At 47.1% G+C, this 24442-nt stretch overlaps 1 protein-coding gene across 2 annotated transcripts; it reads right to left on the bottom strand.

Moving 5' to 3' along the window:
* Positions 1 to 127: 127 nt before the first annotated feature.
* On the bottom strand, positions 128 to 24313 carry MAPK1IP1L (mitogen-activated protein kinase 1 interacting protein 1 like). 2 transcript variants are annotated; one of them, XM_073608717.1, is made up of 4 exons: positions 24183 to 24313; positions 12745 to 12772; positions 9235 to 10563; positions 128 to 513 (listed from the first exon to the last, which is right to left on the bottom strand). In XM_073608717.1, the coding sequence occupies exons 2-3, from the start codon at positions 12766 to 12768 to the stop codon at positions 9283 to 9285; spliced, it is 1305 nt and encodes a 434-aa protein (XP_073464818.1). In that variant the 5' UTR covers positions 12769 to 12772; positions 24183 to 24313; the 3' UTR covers positions 128 to 513; positions 9235 to 9282. The 2 variants fall into 2 exon arrangements, with proteins under 2 accessions (XP_073464818.1, XP_073464819.1); XM_073608718.1 differs by lacking the exons at positions 12745 to 12772; positions 24183 to 24313 and having other exon boundaries at positions 9235 to 10556.
* Between the last annotated feature and the right edge of the window lie 129 nt (positions 24314 to 24442).

The raw sequence follows: 24442 nt of genomic DNA, 5'->3' as shown, positions 1-24442 counted from the left end.
ACCCCTCCGCAGAGTCCCTCAAAAAGGTTCTACAGACCCAAGAAATGTAAATATTTAAATCACCAAGATACCCAAACAGTCACTTTTTTTTATATTCTGCCCCAGATATAGTGAAGGTTTTTGATGCTAATTTCAAGCTGTGGGGCAACACAGACAGTTTTTATTTCTGATTAATCAAGCTTTGTGTTTTCAAATACATTACACTCTTTCCCCCCTTCCCAAATTTTGGAAATTGAACCCTTTAATCTCCAGATAAATATGAAGGTGAAGGACGGGTCTCCCAAAATAAAGTCCTGTGTGTTCAGAAAGAAGGACATTTCTTTCATTCTAGTGTCTTTAGAAGAAGAAAGATCCGGCCTGGGGTGGCAGCAGTTGGTGCTCCAAATATCTCCAAAATGTTACAATATTGTCACATGGTGAAATATTAAAGATGGCCGTATCCCAGGAAATTGTTCCGTCATCTTCTAGTAGACGTTTATAGCTTCTAGGAGTCGTTCTTCATTGGGGTGGGATCTGGAAGACAGAACAAGAGGTCAGAGCCAAAAATCCTTCACCTGAAGAGACATCACCCTACCAGAAGCACCAATACCCATCCCCCGACTGGTGACTTTCCCCTCCTACTGCGTCACTGCCAGTCATCATTGTTTGTTACCCGATTGGCGACACATTCTCCACCTACTGCATCACTGCCAGTAATCGGTGGAGAGTACACACTGCGCATACGCAGCCCAAAAGAAGAAGATGGTGGTATGGAATGTTGACGAAGTCTGTCCCCAGCCCCCTTTACCACAACCCCCTTTTACACCCTCCCCCCCTTTAACGCTTCACGTACACATAGCCTACTTTGACCGCCGACCATTGGAAAACACACAATGCCGCAAAATCGCAACCCGCAAAGCTTGTTGTTCAAAAAGAAGCAGGAGCTTAGTTTGGCTGACAGCGTCATAATTTCCAACGATTGGGGTACCATTAAGAAATAATGGCATTGCAAACGCGTCCTTCATTTCGCCACAATTCTGGAATCACGGGCAGAATCGCCAGCCTAAATGAAGCCTAAAGCAATCGCACAGTGTCCTCAGTTCCCCCTTCACATTAATGAAATAGGGACTGTAATGTAACAGGGACTGCTCTGTAAAGGAGGCACTGTAATGTAAAGGGGGGGGGGGGCTGTGATGTAAAGGGGACTGCACTGTAATGGTGCCCCTTTACATTCCGAACTGCAGCTTCTCCTGCCGCCTGCCCTGCTGATAGGATGACATTGTCGGCCGGGAGAGGATACACGAACAAGGCCGCACAGCAGAAGATGAGCGGCGACTGCGGTCTGTGGTAGCCCTGTACGGACCATGGTCGCCGCTCATCCCCTGCTGTGCGGACCAGGGGTTGGAGACCCCTATTCTAGAATGTTCTTCCCTCCTAGGCCTTTCCTGTGGAGAACAGAAAAGAACAAATATATCTACTAAGAGAGGTGGCTACCCAGAGGGAACATCCCTAAGGAAAAGGGCCCAAGGAAGCTGCTATGGGAGGTGAATGCCCAAACTGACTCATTAGTAGAGCCAGAAAGGTGGCTACCTAGAGAGCATTTTTTAAGGAAAGCGGCAAAGAATTCTACTAGAAGATCCTGTAGAGCAGGGATATGCAATTAGCGGACCTCCAGCTGTTGCAAAACTACAAGTCCCATCATGCCTCTGGGTGTCATGCTTGTGGCTGTCAGAGTCTTGCTATGCCTCATGGGAATTGTAGTTCTGCAACAGCTGGAGGTCCGCTAATTGCATATCCCTGCTGTAGAGGATTTCACAATGAGGAGATCTTGTCTTCTCAAGGTCTGTCCCCAGCTGAGGATCCGTGCCAGGCCCAAAGAATCTGAGCTGGCCTATGCTAGGACCTAAAAAAGGAACAGAAAGGCGGCTACCTCTAAGGAAGGGGTTAAAGTATCCACTATGAGAGATGGCTACCTAAAGAGAGATTGTCTAAGGAAAATACCCAAGGGGGGTGGCTACCCAGATGGTACATCTTTAACAGAAAAAGTCCTGAGGAACCAACTATTAAAAAAATTCAAGTTAGACTTACCGGTAACTTGTTTTCCAAGAGTCTTTCAGGACAGCACATGAGAGAGAGGCTCCACCCACTAGGAAACAGGAAACACAAACTCCACCACATTTTAAAAGGAGGCTCCTCTCCACAGCTCGTCAGTTGTAGTAGAGTACCTCCGGCCCAAGCTGGAACACTTAAGCATAATACGGTTAATTCACAGCATATATATATATATATATATATATATATATATATATATATATATATATATATATATATATATATATATATATATATATATATATATATATATATATATATATATATATATATATATATATATATATACATACATACATATACACACACACACACACACACATATACATATACACACACACTTCCATATACGTATAAATATGTATATATAAACATGAAAGGCGGGTAGTTTGCTGTCCTGAAAGACTCTTGGAAAACAAGTTACCGGTAAGTCTAACTTGAATTTTCCCTTATCGTCTTTCAGGACAGCACATGAGAGGATAATCGAGACTTACCAACTAGGGAGGGACAACAGCCTGCAGGACCTTTCTGCCAAATGCCTGATCACCGGCTGACAGAAGATCCAATCTGTAGTGACGGACAAGCGTAAGATAACTTGACCACGTAGCCGCCTTACAAATTTGGTCTGGGGTGGCACCAGCTTTTTCTGCCCATGTAGTGGCTAGAGCTCTGGTAGAATGTGCTCGTACTCCCTGAGGAGGAGACAACCCCGACTGGACATAAGCTTCTGAAATAGCCATTCTTAACCATCTGGCAATTGATCCCTTTGAAGCTTTCCTTCCTTTTCTGTTGCCGGAAAACAGAACAAATAAAGAGTCCGAAGACCTGAAGTCCCTTGTTTTCTCTAAGTAATGTAATAAAGTTCTTCTTACATCTAACTTATGAAATAATTCTTCCTTACTTCCTGAAGGATCTGAACAAAAAGTTGGCAGGATGATTTCCTGCGACCTATTATGGACTGATGCCACTTTTGGTAAAAACGCAGGATCTGTTCTAAGCACAATCCTGTCTGGGTAAATTGACATAAAGGGCTCTTTAACTGAAAGAGCCTGAAGTTCTCCAATTCTTCTCGCAGTCGTAACTGCAACTAAGAATATCGTCTTTAGAGTTAAATTCTTTAACGAGATTGACTGTAATGGTTCAAAAGGATCTTTTGTGAGTACTTGTAAGACCACTGTCAAGTCCCATTTTGGAAAGTGTCTATTGGGAACTGGTCTGGATCTAGTAAGTGACCTAAAGAATCTCGTGACCAACGGAACTGAGGAAATAGGTTGATCCAGGTATACTCCTAGGGCAGCCACTTGTACTTTAAGAGTGCTGATTGCCAGCCCTTTGTCCACCCCCTTCTGCAGAAATTCCAGAACCGACACAATGTCTTCTAAATTTCGGTTTGCCGAGCGACACCAGGAGTTGTAGACTTTCCAAACCTTAGCGTAGATATCTCTAGTCACCTTCTTTCTACTAGCCAGTAAAGTAGATACTAGAGGCTCTGACAAACCCTTGTTTTTTAACAGCTGTTCCTCAGATACCAAGCAGTGAGACTTAGTCTTGCTATATCCGGATGATACACTGGACCTTGAAGTAGTAAGTCCTGTCTGAGGGGAAGCTGCCAGAATGGTTTGACTGACATTAGTAGAATGGAGGAAAACCAGGCCCTTTTTGGCCAGTACGGGGTGATCAAGATTACCGACACCTTCTCCATTTGTATCTTCCTCAATACTAAAGGAATTAGCTGAAAAGGGGGGAAGGCATAACCCAGCTGGAAATTCCAAGGATGTGCCAGGGCATCTATCCCCATCGGGCCGTTGTCTCGGTGCAGGGAGAAGAACTGAGGGAGCTGAGCATTTTCTCTTGATGCGAATAGATCCACCTGCGGGCATCCCCACTTCTGGGTTATTAGAGTGAATATTTCTGGATTCAAACTCCACTCTGCCTCCTGAATCCTTTGTCTGCTCAAGAAATCTGCTACTCCATTTAGCGTGCCCTTGAGATGTACTGCTGACAGGGAAAGTAGATGACTCTCTGCCCATCCTAGGATCTCTGAAGATAGCAATAGAAGAGTCCCGCTACTTGTGCCCCCTTGTTTGTTCAGGTATGCCACCGTGGTGGCGTTGTCTGACAATATCTGCACATGGGACCCCCGAAGGTTTGGAGAGAAGGCAACCAAGGCTAAAGCGACTGCCTTTAACTCCCTCCAATTTGATGACCTTCCTGCTTCCACTGGGGACCAAACTCCCTGAGCTATGTCTTGACCCCAGTGTGCTCCCCATCCCCAACTGCTGGCGTCTGTCGTTATCCTTCTCTCTGTTGGGAAGGACCAGAGTAAACCCCTTGACGGCACTGCCTGATTTCTCCACCACCAAAGGGTCCTTTTTACCCTGGTGGGAAGCCTTACCTTTGAGTCTAAAGCTTCTGGACTGTGATCCCAGATCTTTAAGAGAAAACTCTGAAGGGGTCTGAAATGGAGTCTGGCCCATTGAATGGCCGGCATGGTTGAGGTCAAGGTTCCTAGTACTGACATAATCCTTCTGACTGATACCTCCAGGTTCGTCTGAAGGCTGGATACTGCCTGCAATACCTTCACTTTCTTCTCTTCTGGAAGAAAGATCCTTTGATCCACTGAGTCTATCAGATACCCCAGAAATTGGACTCTTTGTGCTGGATTGAAATTTGATTTTTGGATGTTTATAATCCAACCTAAGGCCTCCAGATGACTGCGAGCCTTGATCAGATCCTCCTGTAACCTTTCCCTGGAAGGGGCAAAGAAAAGGAGGTCGTCCAGGTAAGGGATAACCGCAATCCCTTGTAGACGGAGGGGAGCTAGGGCTTCCGCCATAATTTTGGCAAATATTCGAGGGGCGGAAGATAGACCAAACGGGAGGGCCCTGAATTGAAAGTGCAGAACCTCCCTCCCCTGATTTACTGCCAGCCTCAGATATCTCTGGGACTGAACAGCTATAGGTACATGCAGGTACGCATCCCTTAAGTCGATTGATGCCATAAAGCATCCTCTGACGAAGAGATTTCTTACCGAAAAGATGGAGTCCATGCGGAATCGCCTGTATTGGACTGACCTGTTTAACGGTTTTAAATTGAGGATGAGCCGAAAGCTTCCTGATGGTTTCTTTATCAGAAAAATATGGGAGTAGAACCCTTGGCAATCTTCCTCCGGAGGCACCTGAACCACAACACCCTGTTTTATCAGATCCCCTAACAGGTTCTTCATGGCTAGGGCTTTTGTTGTGTCTTTTGGCAGATTTGTTACGCAGTACCTCTCTGGAGGAAGGTTCAACAGCTCTATCCTGTAACCCTGGGCTATTAAATCCAAAACAAAAGGGTTTTTTGTTATGTTTGCCCAGAGAGGAAGGAATTTTTGAAGCCTTCCTCCCACAGGCACCACCAAGTCATTGTGTTTTATTGGCCTGCGTAGGAGGATTGAAAAGGACATTCCCTTTGCCTTTTCCTCTCTGCGCCGCCCAATTCCTTCTTTTTTCTTGGGGCCTGTTACTCTTTTCCTGATTTTTTTGAGGTCTAAAAAACCGCCTAACTGGCTGCTTTTTCTTTTTAACAGGAAAGGATTTCTTCTTATCAGCTGTTCTATCCAAAATAGATTCTAGATCGGGACCAAAAAGCTGATTTTCCAAAAATGGCACTCCGCATGACTTATTTTTGGAAGCTGCGTCCCCAGGCCATGTCTTTAACCATAACGCTCTCCTGGCTGCAATGGTCAGGGCCCCTGACCTAGCTGACATTCTTATAGAATCTGCAGAGGCATCAGAAATATATGCTACAGCTGCTATAAGGGTTGGAAAGGAATCTAGAATCTCCTGTTTGGGTGAATCGGCTATAATATGTGCTTTTAGCTGATTCAGCCAGAACTCTATATTTCTGGAGACACAGGTCATAGCCATAGCAGGCTTGAGATTCCCTACAATGGACTGCCAGGCTTTTTTAAGCTGTTGGTCCGCCTTCTTATCCATAGGATCCTTCAAAAGTACCCATGTCCTCGAATGCCAGATCTGTTGATCTAGATACTTGGGAAAAAGCTGCATCCAACTTCGGGACTTTATTCCAAAGTGACTCAGGATTATCATTAAATGGAAAACGCCTCTTGTGAGCTCTTGGCAAAAAGGGTTTTCTCTCTGGGTCAGCCCATTCTTTCCTAATGATCTCCGAGATTACCGAATGTACAGGGAAAGTGCCACCTGTTGCTTCACCAAGCCCTTCATACATTCTATCGTGCAGCGATAATTCTCTTTTCTTCTTCCATTCCCAATGTTGCATAAATTGCTTTCAACAGACTGTCTACTTGTTCCAAGGACAGTTTGTATCTAGAAGGTGCATCTGCCTCTTCCTCTTCCTCTTCCTCCTCCTCTTCTCCAGAGTATGAGGGGGAATGCCCCTTTTTGGTAGTCGGGCCAGCCTCAGCCTCTACCGTTGGGGTTAAGTGTGAGTCCTGAGAGGGGTCTGAGGTAGTTGCCTGACTTAATGCTGGTGTTACAAGAGAAGAGCGAAAAGCCTGTATAGTAGCATCTAGCTCTTTCTTAACTGATGCGATTATGTCGCTGCACGCAGAAGAAGCCTCTTCCTTGACTAAGGAGTCAATGCAAATTTGGCATAAAGTCTTCTTCCAACCCTCCAGTAACTTTGCTTTACATGAGGGGCATCTCTTTTTAATGGCTGGTTCAGAGCTCTTAGCCTGCCAGAAAAAAATGACAAAAGAGAAAAAACACCAGCATTCATTAAGCCAAAGCTTCCTCCTAACGGACTCACCACAGGTGCACAGGAGGAACAACAGTTAACCCCATGTGCCCAGACAGGCCCCAGCCACCAAGGGGGAAAAAAAAAAACATTTGTGAGAGGGGCACCAAAGTAACCAGGATATTCGCTATAGCCTCTTACCTGGGCCTTGCTGGTGCCTGTGCCTGTCCCACATGCAGCTGCCACAGAATCCATAGTGGTGCTGCACCGATCGGTGGCTCTTACGAACGTCGGTTCCGGAGTCAAAAAAACGCCGTTGCGCCCGACCGGAACCGGAACATAGGCACCAGGACCAATCCTCCCCTCTTCCTCGGCGCCACTTCCGATCGGAAATGATGCGCCCGTTCCTAGTGCCTTCCCCTCGTCGGATACCTCACTTCCGACCGGTCGAGTCTGTACTCTTCCAAGATGGCGGCGGCCAGTAACGCCGACACGCGGTTTCAAAAAAGCCCGTGAACGGCTGCCGCCGCCTAAGGAGCGGCTCCAGGAACGGTCCAGCTCATCATGAGCAAAGAAAGAGGAAAAAGGAGCCCACTTACCAGCAACCCTGTGGCGCGGTGTGGGAGGATCGGACTCTCTGGAGGAAAAAGATAGGTATGGTGGGGTAGGCAGCCTGGCCTCTCAGGATAGCACCATAAGAGACCCTGGCTCCTACTAGGTGTTCCCTTGCCAGAGGAAACACAAAAACTGATGAGCTGTGGAGAGGAGCCTCCTTTTAAAATGTGGTGGAGTTTGTGTTTCCTGTTTCCTAGTGGGTGGAGCCTCTCTCTCATGTGCTGTCCTGAAAGACGATAAGGGAAAAAGGTGGTTTCCCAAACTGATGGTCTATAGAAAAACCAATTAAGGTGGCTACCTAGGAGGAGCATTTCTAGGCAAAGGGTCTAGCAAACCTACTATTAGAAGTGGCTACCCAAACTGACTCTTACACTGTAGAAAAGCCAGGGGAAAAAGCCTACAGAATCTACAATGAGACATGGCTACCCATTGGGATAATCTATAAAGAAAAGGGTCTAAGGAATCTACTATGAGAGGGGGTTATCCATGGGGAGAATGGCTTAAAGAATCCACTATGAGAAGTGGCTACCTAAAGAGAATCTCTAAGGAAAATGCCCAAGGAATCTGTGATGGGAAATGGCTACGCAGATAGAACATCTCTAAGGAAAGGGCCTGAGGAATTAAAAAAGGTGGCTACCAAACTGATTATCTCTCTATAGAAAAGTCAGGAAGGTGGCTACCCAGAAGGAGGATCTCTGGGGAAGAGGTCCAAGGAATCTACTATGAGAGGTTGCCACCCAGAGAGATCATCTCAAAAGGAAAGAGTCTCTAAAATCTACTACAAGAGGTGGCTACCCAGTTGCAGCACCTATAAGGAAAGGGTCAAATATCTACTAAGAGAGGTGGCTACCCAGAGGGAACATCCCTCAGGAATGGGCCAAAGGAAGCTGCTATGGGAGGTGACTGCCCAAACTGACTCATTAGAAGAGCCAGGAAGGTGGCTACCTAGAGAGCATTTTTTAAGTAAAGCATCCAAGGAATCTACTAGAAGTGGCCACCCAGATGGAACATCTCTACCGAAAGAGGCCTAAGGAATCTTTTGAAAGTTGTCTACCCAGAAGGAGCATCTCTAAGGAAAGGGCCCAAGAAATCCACTATGGGGAGATAGCTACCCAAACTAATGCTCTCTCTAGAACAGGGATCTCCAAACCACAGCCCTACAGCTGTTGCAGAACTACACATCCAATGAGGCATTGTAAAATTTTGACATTGACAGACATGACTAGGCATGATGGGAATTGTAGTTCCTGAACAACTGGAGGGCCATAGTTTGGAGACCCCTGCTCTAGAAGAACCAGGAAGACGGCTTCCTAGAGGAAGTATTTCTAAAGAAAGGGTTACTGAAATCTACTATGAGAGATGGCTACCTAGAACAGTGTTTCTCAACTCCAGTCCTCAAGGCGCCCCAACAGGTCATGTTTTAAGGATTTCCCTCAGATTAAATGGCTGGTAATTACTAAGACAGTGAAACTGATCAAATCACTTGTGCAAAATAATGGAGAGCCTGAAAAACATGATCTGTTGGGGCGCCTGGCGGACTAGAGTTGAGAAACACTGACCTAGAAGAACCAGGAAGGGGTCTATACAGATGGAGAATGTCCAGGAGAAGCTCTTGCCAGATAGATATTGCCTGGAGACCTCATTACTCAACATTATAAAAAGGTACAGGGATTGCTCTCACATATATGACCATCAATTTAAAGGATCTATTTCTATTGAGAAGCTGCAACTAGGGCCAGCAACAATATTATTATATTGCACAGTGACTCCCCCCATACCACAGTATATATGCAGATATACAATAAATTAACAGGAAAGTACACTCACAAGCTAGGTGCAAGGGCTCTCAGGACAGGACCCAGGAATTCAGCAACTTCAGGGATATCCTCGGTTTGGGTATGATCCAGGAGCTCCAGGAAATGATGCTGATGGCCCCCACTGACCAGATGGCACTGTACCCCAGGGTACAGACGATGGAGCACCAGCGCCAGGGACTGGAAATGGAGGAGCACCTGGGTATGGTAAATTAGGCTGCGAGGGGTACTGCCCACCCTGGGATCCCCAAGCCCACCCTGGCCCACCAGGTGAAGGACCTGTATGACCAGACTGACCATAAGGGTCAGATGGAGATGGATATGGTTGACCAGAAGGGTTAGGATATGAACCTGGCATCCCACCGGGTCCCATTGGCCCTGAAGGGTAAGGATATTGCCCAGGTGCTCCTGGTTGCTGTGGGCCAGAAGGAGCGCCTGGATATTGCCCAGGTGCTCCTGGTTGCTGTGGGCCAGAAGGAGCTCCTGGATATTGCCCAGGTGCTCCTGGTTGCTGTGGGCCAGAAGGGGCTCCTGGATATTGCCCAGGTGCTCCTGGTTGCTGTGGGCCAGAAGGGGCTCCTGGATATTGCCCAGGTGCTCCTGGATATTGCCCAGGTGCTCCTGGTTGCTGTGGGCCAGTCGGGGCTCCTGGATATTGCCCAGGTGCTCCTGGTTGCTGTGGGCCAGAAGGGGCTCCTGGATATTGCCCAGGTGCTCCTGGTTGCTGTGGGCCAGAAGGGGCGCCTGGATATTGCCCAGGTGCTCCTGGTTGCTGTTGGCCAGAAGGGGCTCCTGGATATTGCCCAGGTGCTCCTGGTTGCTGTTGGCCAGAAGGGGCTCCTGGATAGGGGCCAGATGGGGCTCCTGGATAGTGACCAGATGGGGCTCCTGGTTGCTGTGGGCCAGATGGGGCTCCAGGATAAGGTGCTTTTGCGTCTGGCCCAGCTGGAGCCCCTGGATAGGGTGCTGAAGGATAAGGTGAATTTGGTTGCTGTCCAGCTGGGGCCCCTGGGTAGGGCCCAGAGGGATATGGCACATTTGGTTGAGATGGCTGCTGCCCAGGTGCTGCTCCTGGATAAGGCCCAGTGGGTGCAGATGGGGCACTTGGCTGGGGTCCAGATGGGTAGGTCTGCGGTGGTGCGCTAGGCTGAGCTCCACCTCCAGAATAGGGTCCTCCTTGGCCTTGTCCATAAGGTGTGGTGCCTGGGGCAGACGGAGCTCCGGGCGTGGAACCCCAAGGATTGGATCCAGACCAGGCTCCTGGTTGCTGAGGGTCTCTAGGGTTGCTTACAGTCTGCGTTTTGGAGGAACCTTTATCTGGCAAGGGCAAGGCATCTGCCAACTATAGGTGAGACAAAAAAAAAAAAAAAGTTAGTTACACCAAACAATGTAAAAACTCTAACCAAAGCTTTTTTCTTTCCCAGATGTGGACAAGCTATAGAGGTGTCAGAGTCTCTGCCAGATTCTTGTTACTTTCCCCACTGGGGGAGATTTAATTTCACATACTTCTCTTTTGTTCACAGACAGGAAGTCCAGCTAGGGGAAGATTTCTTCTCCATTCTTATTTTGGTGGCAACTGTAAAATTGGAGGAGATTTACCCTCAATTCCAGATCAGTGCCAATGGCAATCAAGAACATTGAAGGTGGCATTTCCGATGGGGACCCAGAAAGTAACGTATGTTCCACAGGGAGGGTGGTCAGTGTGGTGGCAGAACAGTGTCAGGACTAGGTCATCTAGATCCTAGGGCCAACATACCAAACTGCGCCCCCTCCCCCAAGGATGTATGAACTTTATTAACAAAAAATCTGCAGGCTTACCTTTAAAAATAACCCCCCCCCCCTCCTCCCTGTACAAATCCACCCCCTGCTGAAGTCCCCAATTTCAGCAAAAATCCCCCCCCCCCCCAAAAAAAAAAACCAAAAAAAAAAAACCAAAAAAAGAAAACAAACATTCTCCCATCGTAGCACAAATGATCTACCAATAAAAAAAACTTGCCCTCCTAGCACAAGTCTTCCCCCCCACCCAATACAATTCCCCCTACATCACCACTCTTTACACACCCCCCCAAATTTCCCCTTCCAAAACAAATCCTTCCCCATATCATCTTTTTGTGGCCCCCCACAATCTCAGTGCCCAGGGCAGCTGCCCCCCATGCCCACTCCTTGTCCTGGCCCCGCGGGGGAGCAATTACTGGAACTGATCCCCTGTATGGCTCTCTCTGCAGTGGCTGAAAGCCAGTGGGGAGGGAGAGAAGAAGCCAGATTTCAGCTGCTGCAGAGAGCCATACAGGGGGATCGGTTCCAGTAATTGCCCACTCTCCCTGCCCACATCCGATTCACCCATCTGCTGGCCCGGGCCCTGCACAGGAGGACCAGTGGGTACCCCCTTATCCACGGCCCTGATAATATTTGTTCATGTAAAGCAGCTGACACGTTTCAAGGGCTCAGTTCCCCATTCCTCAGGGCTCTGGCAAGTTTGTAGGACTGATAGAGGGAATCATTTGTAGTCATAGAAGGCCTCTTTCACATCGGAGCAAGCAAGACAAACTGGTTGATCCGTGTTCTTTCCACCCTCTGACCCCGCCCATCTAAAGCCAACCGTGGCACCCGGGGAGGTGGTATACATGCCAAGGTCACAATGCTTTGTAGATTTAACTCGACTTGCCAAGTCTGACAGTTGGCAGCACCTGTCAAACTCACCCACTGGGGTCAATGGGACTGCACCTGGTTGCAGCGTAGAATTACAATATAAAATCAAGCAGTAGGGGGCAGAATCACCTGGATCACTTTACAGAGGGCAGTAGAGGCTGCCACCCATGTGAATGAGGCCTTCAAGACTCCTGGAATCAGAATATCAGCAGCTATCACCGAGCGGGCCATTAATCAAGCTCAGTAGGGATGAGCAAGAGTTCCAATAAGATCCGTCTATTGCACGGCAGGGGGCGTGGTTAGAAAAAAAAAAAAAAAAAAAAAAAAAAAAAAAAAAAAAAAAAGCATCTGGCCAATCCATGCTGAGCAGAGCTGGGGGGGGGGGGGGGGGGGGGGTGGTGAAACCCGGGGGCACACTGTGCATTGACACAACGTCCTGCCTGATTGGCAGTTGCGCGGTTGCACCCTGACCACGCAAACAAGATTTGTTTCCGTGTTTGGCGTGGTCAGATACCTACAGGAAAGCACAGGGACTGGCAGGATCACCGGGCAATTAGTGTGGAATCAATACAATGTATCAATAAAAAAGGAGCCCAATTTTGAATGATCAGAGAGAGCAATGCAGTCCTGAAAGTTTTGCATTCATGGTAACATACACTTTAAATATAGGCAACACCCACGACAAAGGATTCCCAGAGCACTATGGGCTTTCCTAAAGACAGCAGAGCAGAAGGTGCTTCCTTTCAGACATTTAGAAACCCAATAGGGAGCCATATCAAGGGAGGGGGAGGGGACACTGCTCTCATTCGCTTTTTGTGTAAATTTCAGTGAGATATTGCACTCTGTAAACATTGGATACAGTCACAAAACTTACCGAGAATTCATCCTCTCCAGACATTGTACTGAAAGAGAAAAAAAGAGAAACATTTTGTTGGTTATTGTTTGTATGCAAATTTCAATACAAAATAAAGAGACATCAGAAAGTAAATAGATGACATAATGGGCACATCCAGGTGTACAGACCTGGGAACTCAGCACAGGGATGGTGGGAACCCCTCATAATGGGCACAGCGGGTGTACAGACCCGGGAACTCAGCACAGGGAGGGTGGGAACCCCTCATAATGGGCACAGCGGGTGTACAGACCCAGGAACTCAGCACAGGGATGGTGAGAACCCCTCATAATGGGCACAGCGGGTGTACAGACCCGGGAACTCAGCACAGGGATGGTGAGAACCCCTCATAACGGGCACAGCGGGTGTACAGACCCGGGAACTCAGCACAGGGATGGTGGGAACCCCTCATAATGGGCACAGCGGGTGTACAGACCCGGGAACTCAGCACAGGGATGGTGGGAACCCCTCATAATGGGCACAGCGGGTGTACAGACCCGGGAACTCAGCACAGGGATGGTGAGAACCCCTCATAATGGGCACAGCGGGTGTACAGACCCGGGAACTCAGCACAGGGATGGTGGGAACCCCTCATAATGGGCACAGCGGGTGTACAGACCTGAGAACTCAGCACAGGGATGGTGAGAACCCCTCATAATGGGCACAGCGGGTGTACAGACCCGGGAACTCAGCACAGGGATGATGGGAACCCCTCATAATGGGCACAGCGGGTGTACAGACCCGGGAACTCAGCACAGGGATGGTGGGAACCCCTCATAATGGGCACAGCGGGTGTACAGACCCGGGAACTCAGCACAGGGATGGTGGGAACCCCTCATAATGGGCACAGCGGGGGTACAGACCCGGGAACTCAGCACAGGGATGGTGAGAACCCCTCATAATGGGCACAGCGGGTGTACAGACCCGGGAACTAAGCACAGGGATGGTGGGAACCCCTCATAATGGGCACAGCAAGGTCATTATACAGAATGCAGGAGGTATAAACAATCTTCAAACCAGCTTAAGTCCCACCCCCCCTCCTAAAATATCAAATACACACTAAATTATTGGTGAATGATGTGCAGCTCAAAGATGACACAGTCATGTAAATCCTGGTCTCTGCAGTTCTTTGCAGCGTTCACAAATGTCTGACACAGATCAGCCCCTGCTGCCGCCTCTGACCTTGTGACTTGTTACAAATGCACAGTCTGATCACTGGGGGAGGGGAGACTGAGGAAATGCTTCCTCCTGCCTGCAGCAGACCGGACAACATCATCTCAGCCTAGGCAATGCCACCAAGTGGAGCTCAGGGACGAAACACGTGGGGCCATTTTGAAGAATGATCCTGTTGCTGTATATTGGGACACGTTGGGAATGTTTTCAGGCAGACATGCGGGTTGCTGACAGGTCCTCTTTTATTACAGCCTCTTGCACTGCATGGAACTTCCCTTTGGGATACATTGGATTCTACAAGAGCGGGTACAGACACAAGCAATGTAATCGCCCGATCATCTCCAGGACGGGGGCGATCGCTGCCATCGGTGAACAGGCAGTGCCCGGCAGGCACAGGGACGATTGCGGAATAATCTGGCTCAGTCCTCGCCTCTATTTACTATAAAAACGGAGGCGGAGGTCTCATAAAACTGTCAGATACAGAAGGAGACGAACCTGTTCCTGTGCCGAAAGCAACAAGCGTGCCGAGAGCATTCCATTCCAGGGAAACAATCACAGCCCTCTGTACACATCTAGGCTCCTGTCACACTTGCAGCCGGGGGGGGGGCATAAAAAACAGGCAGTTGATACTCTGCAGAGAGACCACTGCTTCCACACAGACAGCAAGAGCCCCCTGTCTGTCACAGGAGCAGTAAAAACTAGACAGAGGCCCTTATCCTTCCTCCAGCCAACACTATACATACACTTTACCAGGAGGTGACTGATGAAGGAGGTGTACCGGCTCCTCTCCTGGACTGAACCCCAATTTATATTTTTTTTCGGGGGGGGGGGGTATTCCCTGTTAGTAATGATAGGAAACATCAGAAGAGTTTTGTAAAGCGTGGCGCTCTCCCCATAAGGAGCCGGATTACCAAATAGGCAGAGCAGGCACCATCCCCCCCCATACCATTCATGGGCCCCACGACCATGGATCAAAATAATATTAAAGTTTGATAGTCCCTGCTCACAGGGCGGCACATTTAGGTACTTCCTGTTTTTTTTAGCGGTGTGCACGACCCCTGCTGTGATTGGACACAGCACGGGTTTGTCAGCAGGTTACAGCCAAATGATTATTGGCTGTACACCTGCTGTTCGGCTGTGGCCAATCACAGCAGAGATGTTGTGAGTTTACAAACAGACTCTGTACACAGACAGCGATCTCTCTGTCTTCTCCCTGAAATCAACTCTTCATTCAGGAAAAAAAAACAAAAACAAAAAAAAAAAACAAAAAACAGATCAGTAAGTAAAAGCAGCACACCTTACATTGGTTAGGCACACGGTTAAGCCCTTCCCAGCCAGTGCCATTAGTACATTGTATTTGTATATTGGAGGAGATTTGTGGGATTTTTTGGGTGCATATTAAATCAAAATGGGAAAAATGTGTTAAAAAGTACAAATTTTATCAATACATAAAAACAACGCCGCGGAGAGGAGCGAGGCTCCGGGCGGCCGCATCGCTGGACCGTGGGACAGGCGAGTGTCCAATTATTAAAAAAAGTCAGCAGCTACACTTTTTTTGTAGCTGCTGATATTTAATAAACGAAAAAAAAAAAAAAAAAAAAAAAAAAAAAAAAAGAAAAAACACGGGTGTAACTCCGCTTTAAAGCATACACGGTTAGAAAATTGACCCGTCGCCAACATTAACCAAATAAAAAAAAAAAAAAAAAAAAAAAAAACTGTTTTGATACGTCGTGTTGACGTCTCACGTACAAGTGGGGGTCGTCTACTAGTTCCGCTCATGCGCGATAATGTTCAAGAGATGTTTTACGGACGACCTGCACAACCAACCAATAGACTATCGTTCATTCGCAAACGATACAGCGCGATTCCAAATCGGTCTTTGTTTTCATTCACAACATCGATATCGGGTAATACTTGCTGGGCATCAACGAGTAGAAATAAATAAAATCGGCCGATCGTTCGCAGAACGGAAATTTTCACCCTATTTTCTTATCGTGCATTCCTGCCATAAGCCTACAGTCTGAAGTCGCGAAGCGGACATCTTGTTACACCCACCGGAGTCTTGCCGTTCACACTTATTTTTACCAGTAAGCTGAGTTTTTATCATAAAATACAGGATTTTGAAATCTGACTGTTTTGATGTTGAATTTTAAAATCAGCGGTGTTCTGTCAGATCAGCCAACCTGTGAGATCAGCGGGCTCCCCTCTTAAAAATTCAACAAAACCGTGTCACTGATTTCAAAATACTCTATTTCACGATCAGTTTACTGATAAAAAAAAAAAAAAGTGTGAAATGTAACATTTCGGTGGGTGTACAAAGATGTCCCCTTGCTGCCTTCTGACTGTAGGCTTAGTGCGGGGTGTACCAAGATGGTCGCAACTGAACGTCACCTCAGTTGCATTTTCTGATGGGTAGCGGCTTTCTGACAGGACACCGGCACCATTTAGTTCAATGTCATCCCACTAGAGGGCGCACATGAAAAAACCTCCAGAAACCTGCGAGGGGGGGGACCCCAGGGTTTTCGCAGGGCTAGGGTCCCCCACAGAGTTTATTCTGCCGCCGAACAGAAGTTGAACAGATTTCTCCATAGATGTTGGGTTGTAGGAGAGATAGAAGTGAACCGACACAGGGAACCAGATTTTCCAGTTGCTCGGGTTGGGTGGGGATTTTCTGCTCACACGTACTTTTTTTTGTTGGAGTGAACCGGCTTTACGCAGTCAGAACGATCGGGTGACAGGTACTCTTCACTGCCCAGTCCTCAGTTTACTTTTACTCCCTCCCTGCCCAGAGCTTACACAGTGCTGAGGATCCCCACCCCCCACGTGTGAGCGGTCAGTCCCCAATACGGGGGAAGGTTCGGGTTCACCGCCACCATGGGTTCGGGAGGCGCAGTCCTGGCACATTTATGTGCAGAGTCGCCTTAACATTTTTTAACCTCTTGCCGCCCCTCCCCCCATGTAACGCATGTGTGGTGTGGCAAAGAGGGTGGAGCTTAACCATCCACACAGCGCATGTATGCGCCCATGCTTTCTGTACTGACGCCCCTCTCTCTGCGCACGCCCAGCACTATGACCGAGCTGTCAAAAGATGGCTCCTGGTCTCTACTAATGATGCTCACCCATCATATGACAGCCAATCATAGTGACCAGCCAGTCCTTCCTGCCCCCTGGGGCGTAAAAACCGTGGTAAAGGGATGCCGTGCCTGGGCAGGAAGGGCTTTACGGCCCATGGGTGCTCAACCTGTGGGCCCCCCCCCAGCTGTTAAAGAACTACAAGTCCCATGAGGCATTGCAAGCTGCTGACGATTACAAGTTACGACTCCAAAACACAGAGGCATGATGGGAACTGTAGTTCCGTAACAGCTGGAGGGCCACAAGTTGAGCACCCATGGCTTACATCATAATACACCTTTAAACTATGTCTAGCAGGCTTAGAAGAGCCAAAAAGAGGGTACCGGGCTCCTGTGTACCCCTCATCCCCCGCAGCGCTGCCATGTTCCCCCCCTCCCCTGCCCCTACAGCCCTGTCTGCAGGAGAGAAGCCCTGAGCACCACAATTTACAGGGAGGGGTGTGGTGGGGGGGCGGCTTTGGCCCGCAGGTGAAGTGCTGACTGATCACATGGTAAAGGGCCCGCTGTGATTGGTCCTTTACCACAATCTGATCAGCGATCGTAGAGCGTGCCGTATGTGCGCCCCAGGGGGCACCTGGTGAGGGGGGAGGGGGGCACGTCCCCCCAGAATGAGAGAGCCATGCTGTAGCCATCTGTCGGCTATAGTGCGGTAATGAAGGGGTTAATCTACACTCCGCACCCCATAATGTCAAAGTGAAAAAACAGAATTGTAGAAATATCCGAGAATGAAAAAAAAAAAAAAAACCCCACACACGGTAGTATCACAGTACTTAAGCAGAGACGAGTCGGAAATCGAAGGAAAAAATTCTTGGTCGTTCGTTTTGGGTTTTTTTTTGGCGTCAGTGTGCCAGCTGCGACAAGCGATTTTCATGCCGCAAAATCCATAGTGCCTGACCCAACATGCTGGATTTTGTTTAGAAAAACTAAACAAATGACGGCTTAATCCTATGCGCCATTTTTGAGTTTTTTTTCGATTGACAGAACGTTCGGCTTTTGACTCGTCTGTTTGGCCTCAAGTATTCAGACCCTTTTCCTCAGTACTTTGTAGAAGCCCCTTTGGCAGCAATTCCAGCCTGGACTCTATTTGGGGACGACACCACAAGCTTTGCACACCTGGAATTGGGGGGGGGGGGGGTTCAGCCATTCTTCTTAGTGAGGTTGGATGGGGAGGGTCGGTGCTCAGCCAGTTTCAGATCTCGCCAGAGATGTTCAATCGGGTTCAAGTCTGGGCCACTCAAGGACATTCACAGAGTTGTCCCGTAGCCACTCCTGTGTTGTCCTGATTGTGTGCTTATGATGGTTGTCATGTTGGAAGGTGAAACTTCAGCCCAGTCAGAGATCCTGAGCTGTGGGACAGGTTTTCTTTGAGGAGATCTCGGTGCTTCGCTCCATTAAGCTTTCCCTCAACCCTGACCAGTCCCACCCCACAGTATGATGCTGCCACCACCATGCTTTACAGTTGGGATCTTGTTGGACAAGTGATAAGCGGTGCCTGGTTTCCTCCAGATATTATATTTAGAACTGAGGCCAAACTGTTCAATCTTGGTTTCATCAGACCAGAGAATCTTCTTCCTCTCAGTCTGAGTCCTTCAGGTGCTTTTTTGGAAACTCCAAGTGGGCTTTCATATATCTTGCACTGGAGGAGAGGCTTCTGTCCAGTCACTCTTCCTTAAAGCCCAGATCGGTGGAGGGCTGCAGTGATGGTTGTCCTTCTGGAACTTTGTCCCATCTCCACACAGGATCTCTGGAGCTCATTCAGAGTAACCATCGGGTTCTTGGTCACCTCTCTTACCAAGCGCCCCCTCCTCCCCCCGATTGCTCAGTTTGGACCGGTGACCAGCTTTTGGAAGAGTCCTGGTTGTGGCCAAACTTCTTCCATCTGAGAAGTAAGGTGACCACTGTGCTCATGGGAACCATCAGTGCAGTAGAACATTTTTGTAGCCTTCCCCAGATCTACGCCTTGTAGTATTCCTGTCTCTGAGCTCTGCAGGCAGTTTTTGTGGCTTTTTCTCTGATACAGGATGCATGTTCAGCTGTGAGGCCTTTTATATAGAGAGAGGTGTGTGACTTTCCAAATCACGTCCAATCAATTTAATTTATCACAGGTGTACTCCAATCAATAAACAACTCAGCAATCATCAAACGAGAGGCACCTGTTACAAGATGTCTGAATACGTCTGCCAAGGTGAGATTTCAGGTTTTCCTTTTTAAATAAAAATCACGGACATTTCTAAAAATTCTGTTGTCACTTTGTCATTATGGGGAGAGGAGTGTAAAAAAAAAAAAAAAAAAAAAAAAAAAAAAAAAGGAATGTAAACAACTGAAGTATCATCAGCCTGCAACATTACATGGAAAAAAGCAAAGGGGGTTTGAATACTTTATGAATGAGATAGTGTGTGTATTAATATATATATTTATTTATTAATTACACACACACACACACTTATATATTTGCACACAGTATCTAAAAAAAGTAAGTAAACCCCTCAGTCATGTTTTTGTAAATCTTTTCTTCTATCTTTTCATGTGACAACACTAAAGAAATGACACTTTGCTACAATGTAAAGTAGTGAGTGTACAGCTTAGGGGTGTACTGACTTTTGTTGCCAGCGGTTTAGACATTAATGGCTGTGTGTTGAGTTATTTTGAGGGGACAGCAAATTTACACTGTTATACAAGCTGTACACTCACTACTTTACATTGTAGCCAAGTGTCATTTCTTCAGTGTTGTCACAACAAAAGATAGAAGAAAAGAACAATTTTTTTTTCTTAACATTGTAGCATTTTTGTACTGTAATTCAACACGTCCATCTTTCTCGCCTAGGCTAGATCCTGCACATGTGCACTACAGATCCCAGCGTGAAGACAGAGCAGAAATTAAAACACCGCACCTTGCCATGTCTGCACATGGGCAGGTGTACCACAGGGCTTTGCTTGGAACCCTAAAAGCCAGGCAGAGTCCTTCGGCACATCTGCGCATGCGCAAGAATAGTAAAGACTGCGGGGCAAAAACCAAAGAACTGAAGTTTCTCTTTAAGGAGGGTGGTCAAAGGGCAGTAAAACTTTAGATCAACCACCCAACACCCCCCCCCCCCCCCCGGCTGCGCATGTTAAACCCTAACAGTCAGGTGTACGTGTGCTCATTTAGGGCCCTTTCACACTGGGGCAGGGTCGGCGGTAAAGCGCCGCTATTGTAAGCGCCGCTTTACCGTCAGTATGCGGCCACTAGCGGGGCGGTTTTACCCCCGCTAGCGGCCGAGAAAGGGTTAAAAACCACCGCAAAGCGCCTCTACTGAGGCGCTTTGCTGGCGGTTTAGCCGCGCTGTCCAATAGATTTCAATGGGCAGGAGCGGTAAAGCAGCGGTATACGCTCCGCTCCTTCACCGCTCCGAAGATGCTGCTAGCAGGACTTTTTTTCCCATCCTGCCAGCGCATCGCTCCAGTGTGAAAGCCCCAAGGGCTTTCACACTGGAGAGACAGCAGCGGCACTTTCGGGTCGTTTGCAGGCGCTATTATTAGCGCAATAGCACCTGCAAACCGCCTCGGCGTGAAAGGGCCCTAATAGGTGAGAGGCAAGGGGGTTTATTATTAATACTATTATTATTATTATTCTAATACAGGATTAATAAATAATATTATATTATTAAAAAAAAAATATTTTTTTTTTTTAGCAAAACTATAACCCTACAAAAGCTTATGGTTCAAAAACGCTCATAAAAGGCAGAATTGAGATTGTTTTGCATTTTTCACAGTTAGAGTGTTTTTACAGCTGTAAAACTCCTCTTCACACCCTTATATTATCAACATTATTATTATTATTGATATGGGATTTAAATAATACCAAACAGTCTGCGCAGTGCTTAACAAAGTAAAACCTTAATAAACAGCTCCAGCAGCAAAGCGCAATCGCTCTCAGCAACCAATCAGACTTCACTTTACTGAAATCACAGCAGCACTAGATGGATTCAGATTGGCTGTTAGAAGGGGGGGGGGGGGGGGGGTGCTCTCTATGCTTTGAAGACCCACACGGAGGTTGATTTACTGCACAATAAGGCTGCATTCACACCTGAGTGTATCGGTTTCAGTCGTTTTTGTTCAGGTGTTTGCAGCATTTTTTCGAAAGGTCACCAATGTAAAAAAAAAAAAGCAGCAAAACGCCTGCAAACTTCCTAAAATGAAACTCCTGAACTTTTATGAGCTTCAGGCGACAGAACGCTCAGATGTGAACGGGGGCCATTGAAATGAATAGGATTTTGCTTGTTGGGCGTTTTGGAACTTAAGACCCCTTTCACACTGGGGCGCTTTGCAGGCGCTACAGCGCTAAAAATAGGGCCTGCAAAGCACCCCGAAAGAGCCGCTCCTGTCTCTCCAATGTGAAAGCCCCGAAGGCATTCACACTGGAGCGGTGCGCTGGCAGGACGCTAAAAAAAAAAAAAAAAATTCCTGCTAGCAGCATCGGAGCACACACCGCTCCTGCCCATCGAAATCAATGGGGCAGCGTGGCTATACTGCTGCTGCAGCAGCGCTTTGCGGTGGTTTTAACCCTTTCTCGGCTGCTAGCGCGGGGGGTAAAAGCGCCCTGCTAGTGGGCGAATAGCATTGCTAAATAGACGGTAAAGTGCCGCTAAAAATAGCGGCGCTTTACCGCCGATGCACCCAATGCCCCAGTGTGAAAGGGGCCCTAGAGATGAGAGTTTTCAGCTCATAAAAACCGCTCAGGTGTGAATGGGCCCTTAAGTGCAGTTGTTGTAGATCTGAGGGGGGAAGAAGTTCTGCTGATTTCTATCATCCAATCATGTTCAAGTAATGCCATTTTTTTTTTCCCCTTGCATGTCCCCCTCAGATCTAGAGCAACTATACTTCCAAGTGCACAGTATATTTGCCTTTAGTAAATCAACTCCCATAATATACATACACACACATAAAATATGTATATTATATACACATAATAAAGTAGAGTGAGTCACGCCTGCAGTGCTATAGATAAGGGAGGGCACAGAGATCACAGCAACAGCGCAATCCCAAATTATCCACCAATATAAAACAGAAAAGACAAGGATGAGATCTCCGGGTGATGAAATCATTTCATTTAAAAAGGAATTTTGGCATAAAATTATTGCATCATACAGAAATCTCATCCTTGTTTTTGAGATCTATATATATATATATATATATATACACACAAACACATACATATATACGTGTGTGTGTGTGTGTGTGTGTGTGTGTGTGTGTGTGTGTGTGTGTGTGTGTGTGTGTATATATATATATATATAGATTTTATTATTATTGTACAGTATTTATATAGCGCCAACAGTTTACGTAGCGCTTTACAACTTAAAGGGGTTGTAAAGATGTTTTTTTTTTTTTTTTTTAAATAACAAACATGTTATACTTACCTTCACTGTGCAGCTCGTTCTGCACAGAGTGGCCCCGAACCTGGTCTTCTGGGGTCCCTCGGCGGCTGTTTCAGCTCCTCCCCGCAAGCATTTACCACCTTCATGCGAGCTCCCTCGCACGGTGGTGAGTGCTTGCGGGCGCGCTCCCGTGATACAGCCGGCGGCTATAGCCGCTCGCTGTATCACTCGGCCCCGCCCCCCGGCGCGCCGCGTCATCGGATGTGATTGACAGCAGCGCGAGCCAATGGCTGCGCTGCTTTCAATCCATCCACTGCAGCCAATCAGCGACCAGGCTGAGCTGCAATGAAGCTGACGAGGACGAGGAGCGAAGATTCGAGGCGTCAGGTAAGTAAAACGGGGGGCCTGGGGGCGGCGGTACTGTCAAAAGTTTTTTCACCTTAATGCATAGAATGCATTAAGGTGAAAAAATTTTTACCTTTACAACCCCTTTAAGAGTAGACAGTACAAATACAATACACTTTAATACAGTAGGAATCAGAGGGCCCTGCTCCTTAGAGGATATATATATATATATATACATACACACACAAACTCAGCAATCATCAAACGAGAGGCACCTGTTACAAAATGTCCGAATAAGTCTGCCAAGGTGAGATTTTAGGTTTTGCCTTTTTAAATAAAAATCACGAACATTTCTAAAAATTCTGTTGTCACTTTGTCATTATGGGGAGAGAAGTGTAAAAAAAAAAAAAAAAAAAATAATGAATGTAAACAACTGAAGTATCATCGGGCTGCAACATAACATGGAAAAAAGAGAAGGGGGTCTGAATACTATATGAATGATATAGTGTGTGTGTGTGTGTGTGTGTGTGTGTGTGTGTGTGTGTGTGTGTGTGTATGTATATAATTAATAAATATGTATACATTAATTACACACACAATTATATATTTGCACACAGTATCTCAAAAAAGTAAGTACACCCCTCAGTCACATGTTTGTAAATCTTTCCCTCTATCTTTTCATGTGACAACACTGAAGAAATGACACTTGTCTACAATGTAAAGTAGTGAGTGTACAGCTTGTATAACAGTGTAAATTTGCTGTCCCCTCAAAATAACTCAACACACAGCCATTAATGTCTACTGTACTACTGTGTACAGCTTAGGGGTGTACTGACTTTTGTTGCCAGCGGTTTAGACATTAATGGCTGTGTGTTGAGTTATTTTGAGGGGACAGTAAATTTACACTGTTATACAAGCTGTACACTCACTACTTTACATTGTAGACAAGTGTCATTTCTTCAGTGTTGTCACATGAAAAGATAGAAGAAAAGATTTACACAAATGTCACTGAGGGGTGTACTTACTTTTGTGAGATACTGTATATATTTTCACACATATACATACAATAAATATATATACACACACACACACACACACAATAAAGGTCTGGGATGGCTGAAGTTGCTCCAGGTTCCTGCTCTCTGTGCTTTAACCCCTTTGTATTACATATAAAATGACATTAATTGTTATGGAGACACAATGGGGGGGACAAGGGGGGGGGGGTCAGAGTTTAAAGGACCCGGACAGGGGAAGTCCCACGGTGGGGAATGAAGACCCGGTGTGTCTGACAAGTTGGTGGGAAGTATTTGCCGGGATCTCCAGACACATGGAATGGAGACATTATTAGACGGGGAAGAAGTCCCGGTGAAGTTTCTCGGCGGCGGCCGCCATTGGCGTAGACGGTTAGACGTACCTCTAGCGCAGATTTGTGGTCTTCAGTGCAGCGAGGGGCTCTGAGAGGAGAGAGAGAGAGAGAGAGAGAGAAAGGGATCCTCCCAGGAAGAGGAAGCTTTTCTACCATCACCCAGCCCAGGTTCAAAGGCTGAATGACAGTCACACCCAGCACCCGCTCACTGCTAGAGGAATGCAGAGCAACAACAAACACAGCAAACACAGCGCTGACAGTTACCAGCCAGAGGAGCCCAACTACATGGAGGAAAGCAAACAGATAAC

Source organism: Aquarana catesbeiana, linkage group LG13 (genome assembly GCF_042186555.1).
Source record: "Aquarana catesbeiana isolate 2022-GZ linkage group LG13, ASM4218655v1, whole genome shotgun sequence".
NCBI classification, from domain to species: Eukaryota; Metazoa; Chordata; class Amphibia; order Anura; family Ranidae; genus Aquarana; species Aquarana catesbeiana.
Note: the sequence above shows the minus strand (reverse complement) of the source record. Positions and strands in the feature narration are given on the sequence as shown.

What these genes read in the sequence shown, in the direction of transcription:
- MAPK1IP1L (XM_073608717.1), bottom strand. Translation starts at nt 12,768, where the DNA reads ATGTCTGGAGAGGATGAATTCTCG. An exon ending in CTGGAGAGGATGAATTCTCG is followed by an intron (nt 10,564 to 12,744) that starts GTAAGTTTTGTG and finishes TCTCACCTATAG; the next exon opens with TTGGCAGATGCCTTGCCCTT.